Raw genomic sequence first — 24,277 nt, 5'->3', positions numbered from 1 at the left:
CAGGTGCCACAACAAACTACAAATCCCAGCATTTCACAACATGGAGCCAAGGGCAGTTAAAGTGGCATCAAACTGGATTATTTTTTCAGTGCAGATGCAAACTGAGTCCTTCCTCTGAAGGTGTTTACATCAGATAAATTCAGCTCAATAAAGCAAAGTGCAGCTGCTCGAGCAATGAGCGGCAGCCACTCTGTTCATGCTCAGAGACACTCTGCTCATGCTTTGAGACACTGTATTCCAACATCTGAGCTGAGCTATGAACCCAGGCTGCATCCACAACATTTCATTCTCACTTCCAAGAGGGATTTTTAATTTTGAGACACACACACACACCTTTTAATTCCAAGACCTATCTATCTATCTATCTATCTATCTATCTATCTATCTATCTATCTATCTACCATAATTTTTAATTCCAAGCCATTATACGTTCCTTTCTTTTTATATTAAACAAACCCCTTTAAGAGAATCCTATTTTGGGAGAAAGGCAGGGTATAAAATCAATCAATAAAAAATTATAGTGCAATAGTCCATCAGTGCATGGCTTACATTATAAGACTTTATACCTTAATACATTTAAAAACTATTAAAATCACAGTAGGCTCAGAGTGCTACAGAATCATGGAATCATAGAGTTAGAAGAGACCCCTAGAAGGGCCATCCAGTCCAACCCCATTCTGCCATGCAGGAACTCCCAGTCAAAGCATCCTCAACAAATTATGTAATGGAGGTGTCCATCTACATTGTAGAAAGATATACTATAGATTAATGCTATGGAAAATCACCACCTTGAGTCCGTATATTGGGAGAAAGGCGGGATATAAGAAAATAACAACAAAAACAATATCTGGGTATTGTAGTTTTGTGAGACATTTAGCCTTCTTTGTCAGAGAGCTCTGGTGGCACAACATACTACAAATCGCAGGATTTTCCATAGCATTAAAGCAGTGTCGAACTGGATTATTTCTGCAGTGTGCAGCCTTATTAAACTGCAGTTCCCATCAGTCTGTGGTGCTGCTGGATGATGGGGCCTGCAGCCTAGCATTGCCTGGAGCAGGGCCATAGGACTCCACAGCCACGATTCATCATCTTAGATTGATTCCATATATTAATTAATTAATAATAAAAACATAGAGTTAGAAGGGCCATCCAGTCCAACCCCATTCTGCCATGCAGGAACTCTCCATCAAAGCATCCCCATTGACATGCTGAAAAAGGGCCAGCTAACTGTATTTTATTCTATTTGTCTTTTAAAAAAGAGAAAAAACAAGGCTGGAAGGAAGCCTCTTGCCTTTTTGCATCACAGACCCTCCTCTTTTTTGTTGTTGCAAAAATCCAGAAATGACTGTTTTTGAAAACATGAGTCCATTCTCAGGAGAAATGTCCAGAGTAGAGTCTGAGTCTCCTTTCTCTGGACTTCCAAAACCCCAAACTGACCCTGAGAGCATCTAGTCTGACCCCCAACTCAAGGAAACTTGGAAATCCTGAAGGTTTAGATCAATTACTGAATTATTGAATTATACAAGGCATAGTGGTCTCAGGGTTTTGCTGAAGCTCAGTATGCAGAAGCACAACATTATTTTAAAAATATTGTGCATTAAATTACCTTCAGTCTATGTCTATGAGATGCATATGAAACATACATGGATCCCATCTCCCAGTATAATATCCCATTAGACATAATACTGTATATAAATATACCAAAATCTGAAAAACTCCAAAATCCAAAATACATCTAATCCTCAGCATTTTGGGTAAGGGATATTATTATTATTATTATTATTATTATTATTATTATTATTATTATTATACTATATTGTACATGGATATAACAGCTAAAAGTTAGAAGTCACCTTTTCTTTCTTTTATATTTCCTTTTAGAAGCTTCCTTCCTTCCTTTTTTCTTTCTTCCTTTCTCCCCTTCCTCTTCCTCCCTTTCTTTTCTTTCTTTTCTTCAGTTCTCCCTCCCTCTTATTCCTCCTTCCTTTTTTCCCTTCCTTCCCTTCTTCTTCCTTCTTCTGCAAAAGCACAAGGGAGGAAGGGGGAGGAGGAGGAGGAGGAGGAGTGGAAGCCGGACTCTGAAGGAAACGAAAGCGAAAGGAGTCACAGGGACTCTCTCTCTCTCTCTCTCTCTCTCTCTCTCTCTATCTCTGAGCTTGGCAAACTGGCGTTCCAGCCCTTCCTCTCTCCCTCTCTCCCTCCATTAAAGCCACGGAGCAGAGGGAAAAGGGGAACTTTTGTTTTGTCTTTCCTCTGTTCCCTCGCTGTGGTTTTAATGGAAGGGAGGGGGGAGGAAGGAGCTTGAACGCCCCCAGGGCCTGATAGGGGGGGACCCAACCCCCCAACCCCCCCCCAGCTACGTCCTTGAAGGTAGCCTTGTTAGCATTAAAAGCACCAAAAATACATAAAAAATACACTTGGGAAAATTACATATTGGAAAAAAATACACTTTAAAAATACACAAAAATACATTTAACAAAATACATATTGGAAAAAATACACTTTAAAAATACACTTAACAAAAATAAATACTGTAAATGGGCACCCACCTCCTCATCATCATCATCTTCCTCCTCAGCGCCAAAAGGCTGCAGCCCAGCCCACGTGGGGACCAAACAGAGGAGGAGCTCCTCCTCTGAGTCTGGCTGGCAAATGGGGGCAGACTGGGGCTGGAACAGCCCAGCCCCCTGCCAGCACTCACAGGCTCCAGCCTGCAGAAGGGGCGGGCTGTTCAGCCCCAGCCTTAGAGGAGGAACTCCTCCTCATTAGCTCTGCGCACAGCCCTGCAAGGGCGCGCGCAGGGCCAGCGGAAGCACTGGTGTGCGGCCAGCAAAGGCCGCGTTGCTGGTGGTGGCCGTGTGAGCAGCCCTGCACGAGCGATCACATGCGAGCAGTCCCCGTGTAAGCACCCGTGCACAAGGGTTGCAGGTGCGCCCGCGCGCGGTGCAAGAACCGCAGCAGGAGCAGCCTCCATAGCCGCTCACAGCAGCAACGGACCTGGGGAAAACCCGGGTCAGTCGTCAAACCGGGATGACCCCGCCTGGTTGAAAACTGAGAATGTCCCACCTCCAAGCAGGATATGACAACCCTAAGAACAGAGAATAGCTTTTTCAGTTAGTAGAGACATTTTGAGCCCTGTGTAAAGCAAGGGAGAGATGTTGGATTCATTTTAGGAAAGATGGGTTTAAAAATTTGTGTTAGCCAGATAGGGCTAAAACACACTGCAGAAATAATCCAGTTTGATATCACTTTAACTGCCCTGGCTCAATGCTGGGGAATTCTGGGAACTGTAGTTTTGCAAGACATTTAACCTTCTCTCTTAGAGAGCTCTAGTGTCATAGCAAACTACAGTTCCCAGAATTTCTTAGCACTGAGTCAGGGCAGTTAAAGCAGTCTCAAACTGGATTATTTCTGCAGTATATTTTGACCAATATCATCCTTCTCTATATGATTTATATCCCAAGATGAATGAGATACCCATATCAATGCTTTTTGTATACTTAAGACCTGTCAGACTTACAAATAATAGTGTAGAGATCATGACCATTTTTGCCTAGTTGTCAGGTAATAAGGAAAGGATTAAATATTGTTAAACTTTATGATAGTGCTATAAAACACACTGGAAAGTACAGCCATTTTTCTTGAGTTGCTTGCATTCTTGTGCAAGCTCACTTCATAAATATGAACATTTCTGAGTACTAGTACTGACTTAACAAGAATTATTCACTTTGTTTTTTTGTCATCCAGAGATGGGATTTTTGCCAGAGCTTTTGACACTAATGGAGACAGCACTAACCCCTGAAGAACAACCTACAGCAAACTGTAACTATAAATTCCTGAGAGGCCAGAAAGCTTTTCCTCCCTTCCACATGGCCTGGTTTTTAAAAATGAAAAGTGCATGTCACAACTGCTGTTTATTATGCAGCAGCTGTGAAACTATTAAATGAAACAAAACCGTATTCACTTTGGACTGTGGAAAAACTTGGAACATTTGTCATCATGAGACTGGAAACATGTCCCTAACATGGTCCTGGCTGGCTGGCTGGCTCCTATGATTTTTTACCAAATTATCTTGCTCATGCTGTGTTATGGTAATTTTCTCATGCTGAGCATTTGGGAGAATTACTGGTTAAAAAGACTTAGTCCTGTCATTTCTTAATTTCCAGGCAGTGCTTGAAAAGAGAGAGCTGAATCTAGAACATGTAGTTCTTATGTTCTGAAGGAACAATTCTATGTGCTCCCCCCACCCCAGAATAAAATCTGTCTAAAAGTGCTGGCTTTGTTAGATTTCTATGGATTTTTTTAAAAAAGCTTTAAATATAGCTCAAGCTTTCTCTTTGAAAGCTTTAATATTACTGGTTATAAATAAGACACCAGCACTTACACTTGCTGTTGTATTTTTTTCTCATTCTAAGTTACAAAGTATTATTTACTATCATGCCATTCAAAGTGTACTTTAATATCACTGTAATTGTTAAAGCTCATTCTTACCACTATCCAGAATGCCCTTAAAAATCTCACTTCAGACTTTGAAATAACAAGGTATAGCCTGAAATGTAGCTGAATTATTTATTGGAAGGCATACATGACAGCTTGAGGTGTAATTTCAGTTTATATTCTTGACATTCTCCTCAACAGTTTATTGAATGGGGCTGAAATAGGCATTTAGCTGCAAAACAACCTGCTGCCACCTTAAAGATTCAGTACTCCACATACTGATTTTAGGAATAAGGTATAGTGTGACGAGTAGTCTTTACAGAGGGGGCAATTTCATAGTATCTAGGAACCAAATGAAAACCCCTCCTCCCAAACTGCACCTCCACAATCATAGCACACTGTCATAGTTCAGCAGTACAGTGGTGGACAAAACAAGCACCCACTTAAAATAATGTTAATGTTTCCTGCATGTCTTATTTTTTCCCCCGCACAAACAAAATGTGTGTGGTGCAGAGATGAAAAGATTGCTCAACATTTGTTTTGTCATAGCATATATACAAACAAACAATCAAACAAACAGAGGTGTCTCGACACATTGACATCAAGAACATTGTGGTTGTTGTTAATTGGTAATTTTGCACTTTTTGGGAAAATGCATTCCTGCAAGAAACTGGTGTTATGTAACCATTCCAGCATTTGATGCAGAAAACAGTATGATGTGCAAAAAAAAAGGCTTTCCATACAAATTTGCGCATGCACACACATGCAGTGTTTTTGCCCCCCCCCCAAGAAAAAAACCCCTTAAAGTGTGAAAAATAATCAAAACTGAACACTCACATCATTTTGCTCAGCAGGGAGAAATCATTTGCAGTTATTTGTTGTTGCATGCTGGAATAAAATAAGCCAAGATTTACATTGTTATTGTGTTTTCATCATCACTGTTGAACACTTCAAAATTTATTTACAAAAATGGTTTGGGGGATAAGTGCTGCCTATGGAGCCATGTACTGCCCATCTTTATGTAGAAGCATGAAAATGTACAATGGTACCTTGGTGTTCACTGGGGTTGATTCCAAAACCTCCTGTGGATATCAAAATTCATGGATGGCTAAGTCCCATTAAATACAATGGCATAGTAAAATGGTGTCCCTTATATAAAATGGCAAAATCAAGGTTTGCATTTTATAAAATATTTTTATTTGAATATTTTCAATCTACGGATGGCTGAATCTGTGGATAAAGAATCTGTGGATACAAAGAGCTGATTGTATGACATTTCATTGTGGTTATGGTTAAATCCTTTTTTTAAAATAATTTTTTCAATTTTTTTTATTAACAAATTTTACAACACAACATATCCATCGTTTAGCATACATAACACAACATAACATAACACAACAACATATCCTACTCCCCACCCCACCCACCCAAACTCCCCTCCAACATTTAAATTAAAACCTATGACTTCCATCCTCTTTGCGTAGTATGTTACTTCTCGTATCTCTTGTACACAACCTATTTATCTCACCTCTTATTTTATCATCTTCTTCACTATTAACTATACTTACATCTTATTCTTCCTATTTGTTTCTTTACCCCTTATTTCCTTCTCCATTACGAATGCTATACTTATTCAATAGATATTCAAATAAAAATACCCTCGAAGCAAATGCAACCTACAATCAAGTTAAGTACCACAAGCTCCCCCATTGTTTCCTCATATATTCAAACACTAAATCCCATTCTTGGTTAATTTTCCCCGAGATATTCCCTATAGATTTCTCTCTCATTATTTGAGTTAATTTATCCATTTCTATTATTTCCATTAGCTTCAATACCCATTCCTTTTTCTTCAGAATATCCTTTGATTTCTATTTTTGTGCTAATAGCATTCTCGCTATTGCTACCATATAAAAAAGTTGTTTTCTGTATTTTGTTTCTATTTCATTATCAAATATACTCAGTAGGAAGCTTTCTGGTTTTAATTCTAACTTAATATGTAAAATTTCACTAATTAAGTCTCTAATTTGTTTCCATTTTTTTTTACCTTTTTGCAGTTCCAGCAACAGTGTATGAATGTCCCTGTTACCTCTTCGCATTTCCAACATTTGTTTCTTTTATTTTTATAGATTTTTGCTAATCTTTCTGGGGTTAGGTACCAGTGATAGAACATTTTAAACTAGTTTTCTTTTATATTTTGTGATGCTGTGTATCTCAACCTTTTTATCCAAACATGTTCCCACTTCTCTAAGTGTATATTATAACCAAGAGAGCTAGCCCACTTTACCATCATGTCCTTAATGGTTTCATTTTCCATATCCAATTGTAGTAATTTTCTATAGATTTTCCCAATTAATTTTTGTTGATCGTTGATTAATAGTGTTTCTAACTCTGTTTTGTTTTCTTCCTCACCATATTCTTTTATATCTTTCATCACTCTTTCATAGATCCTCCTATAGGCAAACCATCCTGCATCAAAACCTATTTTCTCCGATTCCACTTGGGTCTTTATAATTATTTTGCCCAACTTTTCCTTAGTTAATTCCCTATAGGTAAACCATTTCCCCCTCCTTATCATTTCTCTCCTACAGATGGCTTCATGAGGTGATAACCACATTGGGAGTTTGTGAATAATGTTTCTTTTATATTTATTCCATACTTTAAATAGATTCTTTCTCACACAGTGATTATTAATTAGGTGGTTGGCTTTTTCTTTATCATAGGCTAGATAAGCGTGAAAACCAAAACTCAATTCTTCTCCCTCTAATTCTAACATCCTTCTCTCTTCTAATTTCAACCAATCTTTTATCCATACTAAACTACATGCATCAGAATATAATTGTAAATTTGGTAAAGACATCCTCCCTCGCTCTTGGGCATCCTGCAAAAGTTTTAATCTAATCCTTGGTCTCTTATTCTGCCATATAAAACGTGATATGTCTCTTTCCCAAATTTTGAATGGTTTGTTTGAATTTATTATAGAAATTATTTGAAATTAAAAAAAGAATTTTCAGTAATATCGACATTTTTATTGCTGCTATTCTACCTAATAAGGATAATTGTAATTTTTTCCAATTCATTAAGTCTTTTTTAATCTCTGACCATAATCTTAAATCCTAATATACCTAATATACCTAAGAGAAGCTGGATTCTATTGAACTCAGTGGAATTTACTTTCAACATCAATTAGTAAAAATGATATGCTTAGGATCAAGTCTTATTCTTTGTTATTATAATAAATGTCATGAATTTATTTGCCTCCCCCTTCCTTCCTCAACATTTTAAAGGATCTCCATGATTCATGACCCAGTTACCTGGAGTGAAGTTGATTTAGTAGGCCATTGAAATAGGCCATTATCATTATTGCCATTTTATACAGGAGAACAAAATTTAAGAAAGAAGCCCTTTTTACATACCTGGGAAATATGTCTCAGTATTTCACAGCTGAAAACTGGGACACATGAGGTTTAGCAACATTAGAATGTGATCAAAAGGTAGTGGTCAGACAAAAAAATTGCAGAAGGTGTAGGAACATACAAAATTATTTTGTATAAATAATAAATATAGCCTGGAACCGACATATTGATTTTAGGAAAATTTGAAAGAAGGGGAAAAAACAAATCAACAAATGTAATACTGTTGTGCATGTGCAAGTGTACTCACAGCATGATTAACAATAAATATTATATGATACAATATTCTGTAATCAAAATCAGACCAGCTATCAGACCAGCTAGAAACTACAGCTTTCTCACAATTCCACTATATGAATTCTTCCCAGTGCACATGATAGAACAGACCAAACCCCAGGTTCCCCATAATGTGACCTGAACATGGTTACCTGTAGAAGAAAAAAAAAGATGTCTCCAAGTTAGTGGGCAGTAAAATCTCTCCTAATTCTCAAACTCTATCAAGCTGCAGTTTCTTTCCTATAGCATTGTGCATCCCTGTCATACACAGAGGATTTGTAAATAAAAAGGAAGGTGGTGCAGAAAGAGAACCAGTAAAACTAAGCTTTAAAATATAATGTATATAGAAGTTGTAAAAATAATAATAATAAAAAATAACTGTAGAGAGAGGAAAACAATTAAACCAGCAATATTGATCTTATTAATAGGAATATTAGAGGTTGGGTCATTCACACATTGTTGTTTTTAGCACGACTATGCCAATAATCTCACTAATGAATTCTGGGTTTGTTGTTCACACTATGAAACCACGTCTATGCGTATCTCTGTGGGTTTAGTTGCACACACGTGTCAGTATTCAAATAAACATGGAGTCAAAGATGTGAATGTATTCGAAGCACATTCAAGACATGCAGAGTTTTATCCCAGGTTATCCTGGGTCTATTCACATTGGTTATTCACACACCCAAGAATGCAAATCTCTTAGAAAAACTCAGCATCAATTATCCCAGGTTAAGTGCATTTTTGGTAGGGTCTCCAAAACTTATCTGGATGCCTTTAAAATGCATGTGAACAACAAAGATTCTACCCAGATTCTACCTGGATTATTTTCACCGTCCAAAGACATTAAGAAAGTACCTGATACACAGTTCCAGGAGTGTTGTTATTCAAAAGGGATCTTCTCAAGAATGAACCTGTCCCAACTGGCAGGACTCTCTCTCTGATTTTTTCAAATCTAGATTTTTTTTCAAATGTTGGTGAGGGTGCAGCAGTTTGCTTTTCACAGAGCCTACTGGGAAGGGGAATTTCCCCTCCTTCCTGCTGGGTTGAGTGCAAATTTCTTTTGCATATTGACCTCAATTAGCAGCATATGAGGTAAGCTGAGCATGAAGGGGGGGAATAAGAAGAAGAAGAGAGAGAAACTAGGGCATTTTAAAAGCTGCTGAGAAAGTCGGAGAACACAGGATTAAGCAGCTACAACCCTGCCACAGCAGGATAGGTGGATCTTATGGCGGGATCACATGCAAGGAATTCATGGGTTGCCAGGCTCATAGGTCATGCTCTTAGCAGTACAATACTTTGCTGATGTTATCTGCATGAGGCACGTAGGAGCCATAATATCTCCACAAAAAGGTTAAAACAGTGATAAACACAAAAGCTATATAGTCCAGAGCACCCTACAAGTCTTAATACTTTCTAGCTATGATAAAGATGGGACCATTTATTCCTTAAGAAGATAGAGAACATCTTAAGATGCGTTCATTTGTTTCTGGAATGTATCATAAACTAGCATATGTACAGTAATCCTTTTCTTTGTTTTATATATGTGATTTCCTCAGTGATGTTTTGATAATGGACTTTCATTTCATTTGTGATCTCTTTGAACTTGCTCATTCTTCCTCCTTTTCTCATGCTGCCTTTTGTCAATTCTGTGTTTCACTTTCTGCTGTTTCTGTTTGCATTTCTTTGCTTTGGATGGCCATCATTTCTGTTTGTCCCCTATTGTTTATGCCAATATGCTTATTCTAATTTTTCTGCTTGCCTTCTTCTTAAATAACTCTTTCTGATTCCTCACCCTAATAAAGGAGGAAATAGCCTTCATTTTCCTTCCCATTTATTTCTCATGTGCATTTTCAATTTTGTGAGCAGGCCTCCTTTATACTAAAACTTTGTGGCCCAGTTTGGGACTGAGTGGAACGGGCCTGCAGGGACAGCAAGACAGCTGCTGAACACTAATAGCACTAGTTCAGTCTGTAACTGCTGACCAAGCACAAGGTGTAAGCAACAAAAGTAACATGAGGCTGAACTTCTCAACCACCTCCAAAGTACTGTAAAGCACAAGCAGGCAGGAAAACAGCAAGGTGACCTGGATTGCTTAACCAGAGCCTAGAAAAGTTGCTTTTTGGACTACAACTACTAGAAAACCCCTTTCAAAGTGGTCACAGTGACCATGTTAACTGCCAACACTTATTATCCCAAAGTGTCATGTTTCCAAGCTGTGCTCTATAGTGGTCGCCCACATTCTTGGGGCAAATCTGTTGATTAATATATTTGTTGCCTCACTGACGTTCTTCTTTTTTAAACACCATTTTGTACTTAGATTGCCAAGGGATACCAGGTGCTGTAGGGTATATTTCATAGGAAGGCAATGGGAAACCACCTCTCAGTACTCTTTGTTTAAGAAAACCCTATGAAATGCAGGGGGTTAACATAAATTGACAGGTGGCTTGAAGCCATGCAATAGCACACACTGAATCTTATTGGTAGTCTGAACTACCTACTGGGTCATTTTTTAAATGGCAAGCCAGACGTTCCCACTGATATAACAGCTCAGCACCAGTTGGAACTAGTATTTAGTTTTAGGGCATAGTCATTTCTATGTCTCCCAGATTGAGCACAGATACAGACATAACTTGCAGCTGAAAAGCCATACATTTATATACTTGTGATATGTTCCATGACAGGAAAAAATGTGTTGAACACGTTCACAGTTCAAATCCCACTGGGTACATTTCTAAAATACTCAAAAAAGCACTTTAGTCAGTGCATTCACTAGTGTCCTGTTTAAATGAACACACAGAAAAATACATTTTTTCCATTTAGGGAAAAAAACCTCTGTGTGAAGTAGACTTTATATTCCATAGTTCAACTTAATTAGAATTCACCTTTGTTTCAACATTACATTAATACTACTTCTCAATTCCTCCTTTCCATAATCTATTCTTCCCTTCTCCATGTTTTCCTTCTCCCATTTCTCCTCCTCTATTCCCATCTTACTTAGTACATCTGCTCTTATCTCTCTCTTCCGCTGAATGCCCTTCTTTGTCATTTATCAAATTATTTGCAAGAATACTCTTGAAATACTCTAATGGGTAATATGTAAATGGGACTGTTGTCTATAGAAGCTTAACACCAATTCAGCCACTTTCCAAAGTGTGTTTTAAAAGATGGCTTATAAAATGAGCCAACAATGTCTATTTTCAGTAGGAAAGTTTTACTTCTACAGAGGCAAAAATCTCTTATACCTTGTGCCATAGTGCTTAATAGATTCTTTATGCTTTTCAATAAAGGACGAGCCAACCACTGGTCTGCAATCATTGGTGGATCTCATTCAAAGAATTATGTGCTTTGGGAATATGGAGGGTATGCAAGTGAAGGAGTTAAGCAAGTTGCAGAGCTGGGATCACCTGTAAAAATGGAAGAAGAAATTCGGCAACAGGTAATTGCAATTTAATCAATTAAAATAAAGAAAAGCCCATGTCTTGTTCAAACATACCTGCAAGTAGGTGAAAGCATTTAATTGAGATAGATTTGAAAGATCTTGAAGTTATTTTGATTCTTGATCTCTGTTCTAGCAAACCTTAACAAAGTAGTTAAAGTTTTCCTGGTTAATGATTTTGAGATTTAGCCTGGTAATTGAACATTCACTAAAGGCCACATTTGATTCATTCTCTTCCTAATGAAACACTGAGCCAGACACTTTGATTGTAAAAATGACTTGGGACTGTTTAGGATTTTGCTGCACAGCTTCCTTAGCATTCATTTTTTTGAAATCAATGGGAATTTAATGTGCAGGTGGTGTACAGCATCTGTAAATGATCAACTTTCTGAGATCAATGGAGACTTACTGTGTAAATGTGCCACAGCATCTGCAAAATATGCAGGGAGAAATTAGAATGGCATATGAATTACCAAACAACTCCCTCCTGGGTTGGAGTGAAGTCAGATTTCTGAGTGGAAATAAAAGTGGGATGTTCGATTGGATGTAAGAGTTCTAGGAACAGATGTCAAATATGGATAGGCTTATAGTGGATAAATCTGATTCTAAAAAAAATAGATACTTCAGTCTTAAACTCTTGAATAATTTTCCTCTAACTTATACAATGTTAGATACAGTAGAATGGTTGTATGCGGAAACAAAGCACATGCTTTATATGGTATTACAGCCAAAATAGTCATATTTGTTAGAGAAATTGGAAAGTGTGGCAACTGTTGGCTGAGTTCTTGGTAGACCAAGAAGGGGATTTATACTGATGGTGTTTGGACTGGACTGTATTGGATTACCTGAAGTTGTGGACATTGAAGATGTTGACAAGATGCTTCATTCAGTCCGTTCAAAAAAAGTTGGGCAAGTGGTGGGGCTTGTATTTAAAATTTAATGCATGATTCTTAAAGGAAATATCAGCCTCCATCTCAGAGCTTGGAAAAGTTACTTCTTAGAATATTATTCCCAGGCCTAAATTCAGTTGCTATTCTCAACTAGAACAGACTTATTGAATCAATGGAACTGGTAGAAATGTGGTCATACTGGCTATGAAATTTCAGAAGTTGTCTCTCCCCCTGCCCCCCAAAATATCTTGATTTCAAAAAGGCTTTTGACAGGGTTCCCCATGACATTCTTGCAAACAAGCTAGTGAAATGTGGGCTAGACAATGTAACTGTTACATGGATTTGTAATTGGTTGACCGGCCAAACCCAAAGGGTGCTCAATAATGACTCCTTTTAATCCTGGAGAGAAGTGGCCAGGGTCCCACAGGGGTCTGTCCTGGGTCCAGTGCTATTCAACATCTTTATCGATAACTTGGATGACAAAATTGGGGGCATACTTATCAAATTTGCAGATGACACCAAATTAGGAGGAGTAGCTAATACCCCTGAGGACAGGATCAAACTTCAGAATGACCTTAATAGATTGGAAAGCTGGACCAAAGCTAACAAAATGAATTTCAACACAGATAAATGTAAGGTACTGCACTTAGGGTGGAAAAATGAAATGCGCAGATATAGGATGGGGAAACCTGGCTGAATGAGACTACGTGTGAAAGGGATCTAGGAGTCCAAGTAAACCACAAATTGAACATGAGTCAACAGTGCGATGCAGCAGATAACAAGTCCAATGCGATTTTAGGGTGCATCAATAGAAGTATAGTGTCTAGATCAGGGGTAGGCAACCATTTTGAGCCAGGGGCTGGGTTGCTGTCCCTCAGACAACTGGGGGGGCCGAAGCCAAAAAATAAAGAATTAAATATTTTTTAAAAAAATTTAAATAAATAAATAAACCAGGACAAATGTAGGACAACATTTTCAAATGGTGGACACTTTTTTTAAAAAAGTGGAGGACACGCAAAAAATTTTGCTGATTTTTTAAAAAATATTAACATAAATGCATGTTTCTGAGGCATTTATAGACAATTGCCCCCCTTTCCCCTGCGCGCGAGAGGCCAAAGGCCTCGGCAGCAATCGGCGGCAGGACTGGGCTGGAGCCGGTCCCAAGGCCTCGCCGGGCCGCATCTGGCCCGTGGGCCGCAGGTTGCCTACCCCTGGTCTAGATCAAGGGAAGTAATAGTCCCACTCTATTCTGCTCTGGTCAGGCCCCACCTGGAATATTGTGTCCAGTTCTGGGCACCACAATTTAAAAAGGACGTTGAGAAACTGGAGCGTGTCCAAAGGAGGGCGACCAAAATGGTGAAGGGTCTGGAAACCATGCTCTATGAGGAACAACTTAGGGAGCTGGAGATGTTTAATCTGGAGAAGAGAAGGTTAAGAGGTGATATGATAGCTCTGTTTAAATACTTGAAGGGATGTCATATTGAGGAGGAGCTAGCTTGTTTTCCACTACTCCAGAGACTAGGACCCGGAGCAATGGATGCAAGCTACAGGAAAAGAGATTCTACCTCAACATTAGGAGGGACTTCATGACAGTAAGGGCTGTCTGACAGTGTTACACACTCTCTTGGAGTGTAGTGGAATCTCCCTCCTTGGAGGTCTTTAAACAGAGGCTGGATGGCCATCTGTCAGGGATGCTTTGATTTAGATTTCCTGCATGGCAGGGGGTTGGACTGGATGACCCTTGCGATCTCTTCCAATTCTATGAATCTATGAAAAATAAAAACCTTGGGAGTTACAGGGTTTTCTTTTAAAACTTTTCTAGGCTCTTCTCAGTTTCATCTAGTTTGAAAGGAAAACCAATATGAATAAAAATGCTATTGAATGATTAATTCTGGCCTGTTTCAATGAGCTTGGCTCCTCTCATTATTTTAAATCCATGCATTCCGTTTGAGAAGGACACAGACTGTGTCTCTTTTAAGATTATTCTGCACCAAATACACTGAGGAATCTTGTATATTTTTGTTTGTACTTGGCCTTGCTATACAGTGATCGTGTATTGTTTATATACCAAACTTCGTGTTTTTCCTTGTCCATAGTAATCAAACGTGGAACCAGGAAAATGCAATGATGATATTCATATCTTCCCAACCTCTAGTGGTGCTCATTGTTATTGTTGTTTTTGTTAACTTTATTTATATTCCTTTTCTCTTTGGGACAAGGACTCAAGAAGACTTATACATTAAAATGCAATATAGCTAAAGCATACAAATGGCAAACATCCAAATGGAATTGAACTACAGTTTAAAAACAACTTAAAACAAACAGTTAAACTGTTTTTGCAACTTAAAATACACAGATAGAAAGCAGGAATCAATATTTTTACAAAATTGATTAAGTTGTTAATGTTATTGTGGTTGATTGTGGCAAGTAGACTTTCTTATGAAAGTTAGATTCAGGACCCTTTCACATTGCACAGTTAAAATGCTATGATCCCACTTTAACTGCCATAACAACATCCTATGGAATCCTGCGATTTTCTGTTTAGGAGAAGATATTTAGATTTCTCACCCAGAGAGCTTTAGTAGCTCACCAAATTGAGGACCCTGGGATTCCGTAGAATGCAGCCATGGCAGTGAAATCATGGTGATATAATTACATTGTGTGAAATGGTCTTCATAACCAGTGTGTGACTCATGTTTGGGAAAATCCCTTATCTCACATCTAGCTTGTTTAGGCCTAATGGAAATTATATGTTTATCTCCTCATCACTGTGGTAAATAACAGGAAGCATATTTGGGGTGACTCTTTCAACTCTAAGTGTGGTAGGGAAGAGATCACACAATTGGGTTTATGCTATATGGGTCAAGAGTGCAAAATTCTATTGACCAAAGGTTTTGTTATGAACAATGTCCCCTTTTCTGGATAACATGACCAATATCCCCCATGTGTAAGAAGCCTGCCTTCAGGAATGGCTTTCTTTTGCATTTTTATGACAGAAGTAAAGGAAGACATCAAGAAAATTATTCACTGTGCTGTAGAAAAAAAATAAATAAAAATGAAGGCTGCGGAATCAGCAACATAAAATGGCAGAACAGGGAAATGCAAATGGCAATTGAAGGCACTGCTTGACCTCCCCTGGGCTAAATTCTAATATTTGACATGTGTATGTGGCTCTCGTTATCTTCAAGAAGGGTTCTGTCTGTGATTCAAGCAACAGAGGTTTTTTATCCAGGAGTATTCCCTCAGGCGATACTAGGGTTTTGTGCTAAATGTGTCCTGAGCTAATACTTTCCGGCATGAATTTAAATGGGGATTTCGTTTTCATATATCAAATGTGAAATAAATGAATAATTGAAATGTCCTGGTCTCAACCAACTGTGCTTTGCTAAGCAAGAAATGTTTGTGTATGCCCAGAAGGTAATGTTTGCCCATTAGAGTGAGATACTGTTCTTCTAGTGTGACTTCTTTCCTTTGCTACAGATGCATAATGGGTGCCACTAAAGCCATAACTAGAAAATACAAGACTACAGTATGTAAAACTCATGGTAGTGTTGGGTCTCCCATCCTTCACCCCACCCTTATGTATCTCTGTAGTCCTTCATAGGGCTTTTTCAGCCACCTGGAGAAGCTTATTAGAGAACATGGCAAGCTGCAGCGATAGGGAAAGTGTCTCTCAGAAGCACCTAGGTAGATCCTAGCCACAAAGAATATATGGCTCCATCCATATGTAGTTCTGGATCTTTCCCCTTTGCCATGTTTCTCTCTCACGTCTGCCCTCTGCTTCAGCATCTTTCACCTGTTCTTCACCTTTTTGCTCTCCCTTTTCTTCATCCTGTTCCTTCATCAATGCCTTCCTCCCTTGCTTCCTGTATTCTGCAAATAGTTCTCACTCTTCCTTCTAGTGTTACCAAACTGGAGAGAGGTCCTAAATCTTTAATAGTTGTGTAGAAGAGGGAATTTCATCCAATGTTGCTTGTTACATGGTTGTGTGATGAGCAATGATTAAAGGTACAGGAGCCCTCACCAGTTTAAACGCTGCCAACTCTACTCCCTTTCCTCCTTCCCCCATCTCATGCTGCAGCATCTCTCTTCCCTCAAATCACTCATCCTCTGCTGCACCTCTCACCCTCTCTTCTTTCCCCTCACTACTTGCTAAACTATTTTCTGCTTTTTAAAAAAGTAGTGACTACATTCAGCAAGTGTAACTTGAAATAGAGAGTGTGTAAGCGGAGACCCAAGTGAAGGCACTGGTGCCCCTTGAAATCCTTCAAAACAACAACAACAACAACAGTTTATTTCTTACCTACCTCTCTCCATGGATCAAAGTGGGGGACAACAACAATTGACAAACAGCATAATTTAAAACACATCAGTTTAAAACACACATCAAGCTAAAAACACAAATAAGATATACACATACTAAAATAATACACATTTATTATCCATCATTCATCTGGATAAGCCTGCCAGAAGAGATGGTCTTTGGTATGGAAAGAAGGTGAAGGGGGAAAGTGGTATAAGGAAACCTGGTGAGGAAAGATGAGAGAAGGTAGCAATAATGGGGAGTGGTTGTTCTTTTCCAAACATCTCTTTTTGGAGGTAGGAACAGTCTCCAAGGTTGCCACCTTTTTGTGTTACACTAGAGTGCATATAAATATTAGGCCAAAATGCAGCAAGAATTTGAGTATTAGGGGGAAAATACTCCTCCTCACCAAACAAAATCCATTCATATTTTTGCACTGCTAATTTTTAAAAAATAACTATCAAATGGATGGAAGCAGAAATGGGAGAGAACAAACTCACTACTGGAAAAATGGAAAACTTGGAAAATTGTATTTCAGAGATATTCCTCTCTTTAATCAAAAGGGATTTAGTTCTCTCCTCATTCAAAGGAAACCACAGTCAAAGGACTGTTTTTTTCAGAGTTTATAAAAACAAAATCCAAGTAGGTTTTCCAGAAAGTGAAGCTACTATAAAGCCAGATGAATCTAAGCATACAGTATATTCAACATAGGGGCAAAACAGACAGGCAGGAAGGCCAGAATCTGCTCCCAGCCTGATCACATCGGAATCACGGCAAATACACATTGTGGCCCCAAGGGCACCTCCTGCTACAGTCCCAAATGGACAGTGGAAAGGAGTGGAAAAGAGCCTCTCCTTTTGAGTTGCTTTTGGGCCACTTTAGGTGCCCTGACGTAGCGCTGGGTGGTTTCCAGGGGCATGCGGCATTTAACAACAACAACAACAATTTATTATTATTATTATTATTATTATTATTATTATTATTATTATTATTATATCCCACCTCTCCCTACGGATTGAGGCAGGTTACAATGAAAATTAAGTACACAATACAACAATCAACAACATTACCCAATTCCTCCAACCTTCCAATCCTCCACCCTCAACATAATAATCAAAACAAATTAGTCAATAGAAATAATTTAGAACAATTTAAAAATAGTGAATAGGAGCAAGATGACTTGGGGTGGAAGGGGTGATTCTTTTTAGTGGGATGTCAGTCTGGGAAGGCCTGCCAGAAGGGATCTGTCTTGATCACCTTTTTAAAGGCATCAAGAGAGGTGATATGATGGATCTCCTCCAGCAGGCCATTCCAAATTTTTGGAGTGGCAGCTGACAAGGTCCTCTGGGAAGTCACAGCCAACCTGGTCTTCTTTGGCAGCAATAAGTTCTTCCCAGAGGATCTGAATGTGCATGGTGGATTGTATGGAAAGAGGCGTTCTCGCAAGTAGGCTGGACCCAAGCCATGTAGGGCTTTAAAGGTAATAACCAACACCTTGTACTATGCACAGAAGCTAATTGGCAGTCAGTGGAGGGATTTTAAAATAGGTGTTAAATGGTCAAATCTGGATTTACCAGTAACCAATCTGGCTGCCATATTTTGGACCAGTAGAAGCTTCTGCACTTGGCACAAGGGTAGCCCTATGTAGAGCGCACTGCAGAAATTGAGATGAGAGGTTACCAGCATGTGTACAACCATTTCTAGGGCCCCAGCTCCAGGTAGGATAGCAACTGATGTATCAACCGAAGTTGATAGCAGACAGTCCTGACAATTGCATCTATCTGTGATGACAACTGAAGTGATGAGTCCAGGAGCACCCTCAAGCTGCGAACATAGTCCTTTAGGGGAAGTGTGACCCCGTCCAGAACTGGTTGACATATCTCCATACCTGGATTAGAGGTCCCCATGGCAAGTACCTCCATCTTATTAGGATTCAGTTTAAGTCTGTTTTTCCTAATCCAGTCCATTACCGCCTTAAGACATTCATTCAGAGGAGAGATGCCTTCCTTAGTCACTGCAGCAGTCCGAGACATGGAGAAGCAGATCTGGGTCATCAGCGTACTGATAACACCCTGCCCCATGTCTCTGGATCATCTTACCTAGCAGCTTCGTGTAAATGTTAAATAGCATAGGAGACAGAATGGCATCCTGAGGGACACCAGATTTTAGCTCTCTTTTGGAAGAGCAACTACCTCCCAGCATCACCGTCTGGAATCTGCCTGAGCAATAGGAACAGAATCACTGTAATGCAATGCCCCCAATTCCCAACTCTCCCAAGTGGCTAGAAGCCACCTCTGTCTGCCTGTTTGTTTCGGGCCATCGTTTGTCTCTAAATTGTGATAAATTCAGATGTTTTTAATTGTTGAAAACTTTTATTTCATTTTTTTACACCAGGGTCTTGTGAATCCTTTGGATGTTGTCTTCTAGTACAGACCACAGTGCATTGCTTCTTGGAGTTAATTTGAAATATAAACTCAACAGGAAGCAGTGAGTTGGGATCTTCCTAGCTGCTTGAAATTCATCAGTGGATACATCCCGATATTTTTATCTTCCCTGAACCTCACTTCTCATTTAAAGAAAATGTAAATATTTGGAGGCTTTTGTCAGAGGTAAATAAGCTTTCCCCAGTCAGAATCCTGCCAGTAGTTTGTACTGCAACTTCATTTTATCCAAGGAAATATGGTGGGGATTGGTGAGGAATCATAGCAGATAAAATCCCCTACCTCTGGAGGGTGCTAGATTGGTGGAGACTAAGGGCTAGTCTACACAATTAAAATACTCCTTATTCCAGTCAATAGGATGTGATCCAGACAATCACAGTTCTCAGGAGCTGGGGCTCTCCCCCAAAAAAACCTCTTAAACATCCCAGAAAAGAGATTCATGATTTGTACTAGTGTATCTGTGGAAATCTGCAGAAATGCACATTATCACATGTGTGGCATTGCATGGAAATGGATGACTCCACATGGATTTGTATGGCTGAACATTTTCAGGAAAAGGAGAGTGAATAGATGTGGATAGATGTGAATTTGTATAGGAAAGAGAAGAAAATTTACTATCGATGTGAATGTGCAAAGATCTACAGCAATTTGCATAATATTCTTACATATAGACTAGCCCTAATTTATACCATCTAGCAAAGCCAGGCTACTGGAATTTTATTAATATAACCACTGCTTAAGACATTCTGTTCATATGCTTTAGATAACAATCAATATCTAAACAGAAAAGTAGGTCAATACCAGCTCCAGAGATCTAACTATATCTCCTAGTTAGATGTTTGAAATTTTCCTTTTGAACATCTATAGCTGAAGAAAAAGTTCAGGAACATAAAAGGTCACACCTAGCACTTTTAATCTTACTTATTCTTTGTGTAGCTTGACAGTTCAGGACACTAAAATACAGACATCTATAACCTTAATCCATTTACTTTTTTAAAAGGAGGGTGGACAATTCTTGGGAAAAACTATAGTTGACTTAGCAATAACTGTCCTCACTTTAGATTCCTATGATGGAAAGTTTCAAGAGGGAGGGGGAGTGATAGTAAAGAAAAGGCAAGTGAAACACTTTTTATCTATCACAGTAACATATATATTAAATTTTGAATAAGAAAGATGGTATCAAAGTAATGGCATTAGAAGTGTTTCACTTTCATCTCTAAGTCCACTCTTTACAGTAGATATAATTAATGATTTCTGTAGATCATTCCAGTCAGAGAAGACTGATAATTTAACAATCATTATATTTAAACTTTATATTTGTCACTTTTTTGTTTTAAAATGGTGTGAATTTCTGTACAGCAGACACAATAACAGTTTTAAGCATTTCTTTTGTAAATTAACTGATTCACAAAGAAATCCATATAAAAATGTTGACCTCTACCTCTGTGATCTCTCCAATGGCTTCCGTGATAACTACTAAAAATATTAAAGTTTATTTTTTAGTAAAATAATGAAAAATGGCAAAAGACCTCTCCCTGCTGAGGTCTGTTTTTACTAATATGTCACAACTATACTAAAATCATGCACCATATATTCAAATGATGTAGTTTCTTATTGGGAGCTTCCTTTGTATTAATGATTGTTGTGGTGGTTGCACGCTTTCAATTAATTCCTTTCTTATAGTAACCCTAAGGTGAACCTCACTCTCAGAGGATGGCAATGGCAACCCCTCTCTAATGAAACTTGCCAAGAAAACCCTATGATAGGATCACCTTGGGGTCATCATCAGTACATCCATAAATCAGAAACAACTTGAAAATACAACAACCAACATGAATCTATCATGAGATTTTCTTGGCAAGATTTATTTAGATGAGGTTTGACATTGTCTTCCTCTAAATCCAAAATGTGTAACTTACCCAATCTGTAGATTTCCATAGCTGAGTGGCAGTTTGAACCTTGGTCTCCCGGATGTCTTGGTGCAACACTGCCTTGGGTTTTATGCTTGGAGAAAGGTTGAATATAAATTAAACAAAAAACATAAACACTCAAACCACTGCACCACACTGGCTGTACTGATGATACTGTTGTTCAAAATTCATAAAAAAAGAGTCTGTTTTCAAAGTGTTTACCTGACCTCCAGTGTGTTTAACTGGGGAAGAAGACATTCCTGCAAGGCAGCATGCATCCGATGGCACAACAACTCCATGTCTGGTACTTGTACTTGTCCTTTCCCAGTAACTGGCATAGTTGTTCTGAAGGAAGAGTTCTACTTCGTGTGTTGTTCAACTCCCAGAAGCCCCAGCTTTAATAAATAACAATTTAATAAATAAATTATAAATAAATTTTATTTATATTTTTCCGCCTCTCCCAGGTGGATCAAGGCAGGATTACAACCCAATAAAATATACAAGACACAATAATAATTTCCAATAAAAATTAACTAATTATTTGTTAAAACCAGTTCTATCAAAAATCTAGAGTGGAATGGAAATATACAGATTCAAGGAAGGAAGAAACAGTATTTCTTATATGAGGTCGGGTGGATTAGCTCATCGGAAGAGATCTGTCTTAACTGCCTTCCTAAAAGCATCAAAGGAGGTAATAAGAGAGGTCTCTTCCGGAAGGCTGTTGAGCAGCTGCAATAAAGGTTCTTTGGGAAGTTGAAACTAATCTACTTGTTTGTAATTTTAGTTGGTTCTTCCCAGTTATTCAGAAAGAGTGGGGCAGATTATGTAGGGAGAGGCATTCATTTAAGTAACTTGGGGCCAAGCCATGTAGGGCTTTAAAGATAATAACCAACACCTTATACTGTGCCTGGAAGCTAATCGGCAGCCAGTGAAGAGATTTTAACACAGGTGTTATGTGGTCAAACCTTGATATACCAGTGACCACTCTGGTTTACTACAGGTGGCTCCAGGTGACTCTAGGAGTAACAATATCTGCAGCTCACCCAGACCTAAGCTGAGAACTACTGCTTTGTAGGCTACATGGGGCATGGGGAGGGGGGGGTAGCCGTGTTGGCCATTTAGTAAATTCAAACAAAAATCGACCAAACAGTGATACCTTTATTGGCCGACTGAAAAGCACAATATACTTCTTGCAAGCTTTCGAAGCTCCACTGGCTTCTTCATCAGGTAAAATGTTGCATAGCAAACAGGAGAAAAAATAGAGATGTTTGTAAGATGCCTGCATTTTGTTATTTCTGTCCTTAGTTAAGATGCTTTGTAGGTTGTTTTAAAAAATCACTTCAGTGAGGCAAGTTGAGGCCTAAAATCAACACTGCAGGTTAGAGCCTAAATATAACATAAAGCTAATGGCTTTAAGCTATGGGCTTTCTTCCCCTCCTCTTGAGGGTGCATTGGAAGTGGCTCCTGAGAGGAAATGGGAAATGTCCACCTCCTGCTTTCTCTAAGAGAATCAATTTTGTTAATGGAGCAATCCTACTGGATCCTTGCCTAAATCTGTGAAATACAGTGGTACCCCGGGTTACGAAATTAATTCGTTCCGCGGTTAATTTCGTAACCCGAAATACCTTCGTAAGCCGAATTCCCATAGGCGCTAATGGAAAAATAGCTCTCTGCTGCCCTCCGGTGGCGGAAAATAGCGCCGCGGTTTTTTCGTAACCCGAAGAAACCTTCGTAAGCCGAAGCAATAAATCCCTATGGGATTTTTTCGTATCCCGAAAAATTCGTAACCCGGCGCATTCGTATCCCGGGGTACCACTGTATGTACTTAGCTCTGTTTGAAAGCCCAAAAATATTTTCATGATATCTTATTTTCTGCTCATAGAAAATCCAGATGAAATGTAACAACTAAAATACAAGCTTGCTGTAGAGAGTAGCACAGAGTGAGCAAGACCTTTAAATCAGGGTGCTTGTGCTTAGCTTTGCAGCATTAACATGCTGGAACAGAGTTTGGAGAAGTTATTTGTTGGGCTGCAAGCCCCCAAATACCCCATGTGTAAGTCTTGGTGCTGTAGTCCAAAAAAGTAATTTTAACAGGATCTCCACTGAAGGGGTACTAGTGCTGCAGGTAAACCCTGAACTTGATCAGAGATTTTTAAATACATGACATCATGTTAAAATAGGGCCTGAATTACATGTTTACAGGAATGTATTCAAGTTGTTGAGTCCAAGTCTGAAATTTTGACCTTCAAGTTTCAAGTCTATGAGCGAATTTTAACACATTTCTTAGAGGGGAACAGCAAATGTGTTAAGTCTTGAAATGGTGGTTGAGGCTAGGCTTGTGGTGCCAGTTGAGGTCTGCTTGACAGCCTGTCCTCACTTCACATCAGAGGAGCCCTCTACAGATTTTCAAAAGCATCAGAAGGATCTTTCTACTTCAAACTCAATGCACATTTGCTGTTCCCTTCTGAGAAATACACCCTATGCTTTGTGGGTGAGTCTTGCCTGATGCTTGAAATGAATGACATCACCAAGTCAGTTCCTAAAAATATACAGTGTGTCATTTATTGCCAGTCAAGTCCAAGTTGAGTCATTGAAGCAACATGAGTCTGACTTGAGTCTGAGTCAACTGACACGAGTCTACATCACTGCATGTTTAGAAGGAAGCTTCTCAGTCAGTTGTGTGGTTGAACACGCCACCAAACTGAAACCTAGCATGCTTCTAATAACAATGCTTATTTTGTAACAAATAAGAGAAAATCTTAAAGAAATAAAAAATTCCAAAGCCCAAATGGATCATCATATGAGATGGCAATAAAGCTATGTGAGATGTGTGGAACATTAAGAATGTCTAGGGGCTGGACAGACTGCCCCTAAGAGGTGGCTCTGTGCTTCCCCTGGAAGTGCTGGGTTGGGGACATGGTAACCACATGCCATACCCCCAATCTGGCAGGTCCACAACGCTGTGCCAAAGAGCCACTTTTTGCGGCTTCTTTTTGCTCTGTGGAAAAGCTGCCATAGCCGCTGCCACTGTGGCTCATTTGTGGCTCTTTGGCACAGCTCTTTAACATCTTGCCCCCTTCTCCAGCCCCAGACCAACTCAGCTTGGGCGTCAGCCCATAAAGCCTTGGGCTCCCATTCCCAGCCATGGACTGCCAGGAGGAGAATGGA

At 39.1% G+C, this 24,277-nt stretch overlaps 1 protein-coding gene across 1 annotated transcript in view; it reads left to right on the top strand.

Annotated features, from left to right (window-relative positions):
- The window catches only part of SPON1 (spondin 1), a 433,156-nt gene that overhangs the window by 151,589 nt on the left and 257,290 nt on the right, over positions 1-24,277 (top strand). The window contains exon 6 of the mRNA XM_042474844.1: positions 11,417-11,565. Coding sequence (XP_042330778.1) covers positions 11,417-11,565 — 149 coding nt within the window. The remainder of the gene's footprint in view (positions 1-11,416; positions 11,566-24,277) is intronic.

This window comes from Sceloporus undulatus, chromosome 1 (assembly GCF_019175285.1).
Source record: "Sceloporus undulatus isolate JIND9_A2432 ecotype Alabama chromosome 1, SceUnd_v1.1, whole genome shotgun sequence".
NCBI lineage: Eukaryota > Metazoa > Chordata > Lepidosauria > Squamata > Phrynosomatidae > Sceloporus > Sceloporus undulatus.
This window is presented reverse-complemented; position numbering and strand designations above follow the sequence as displayed.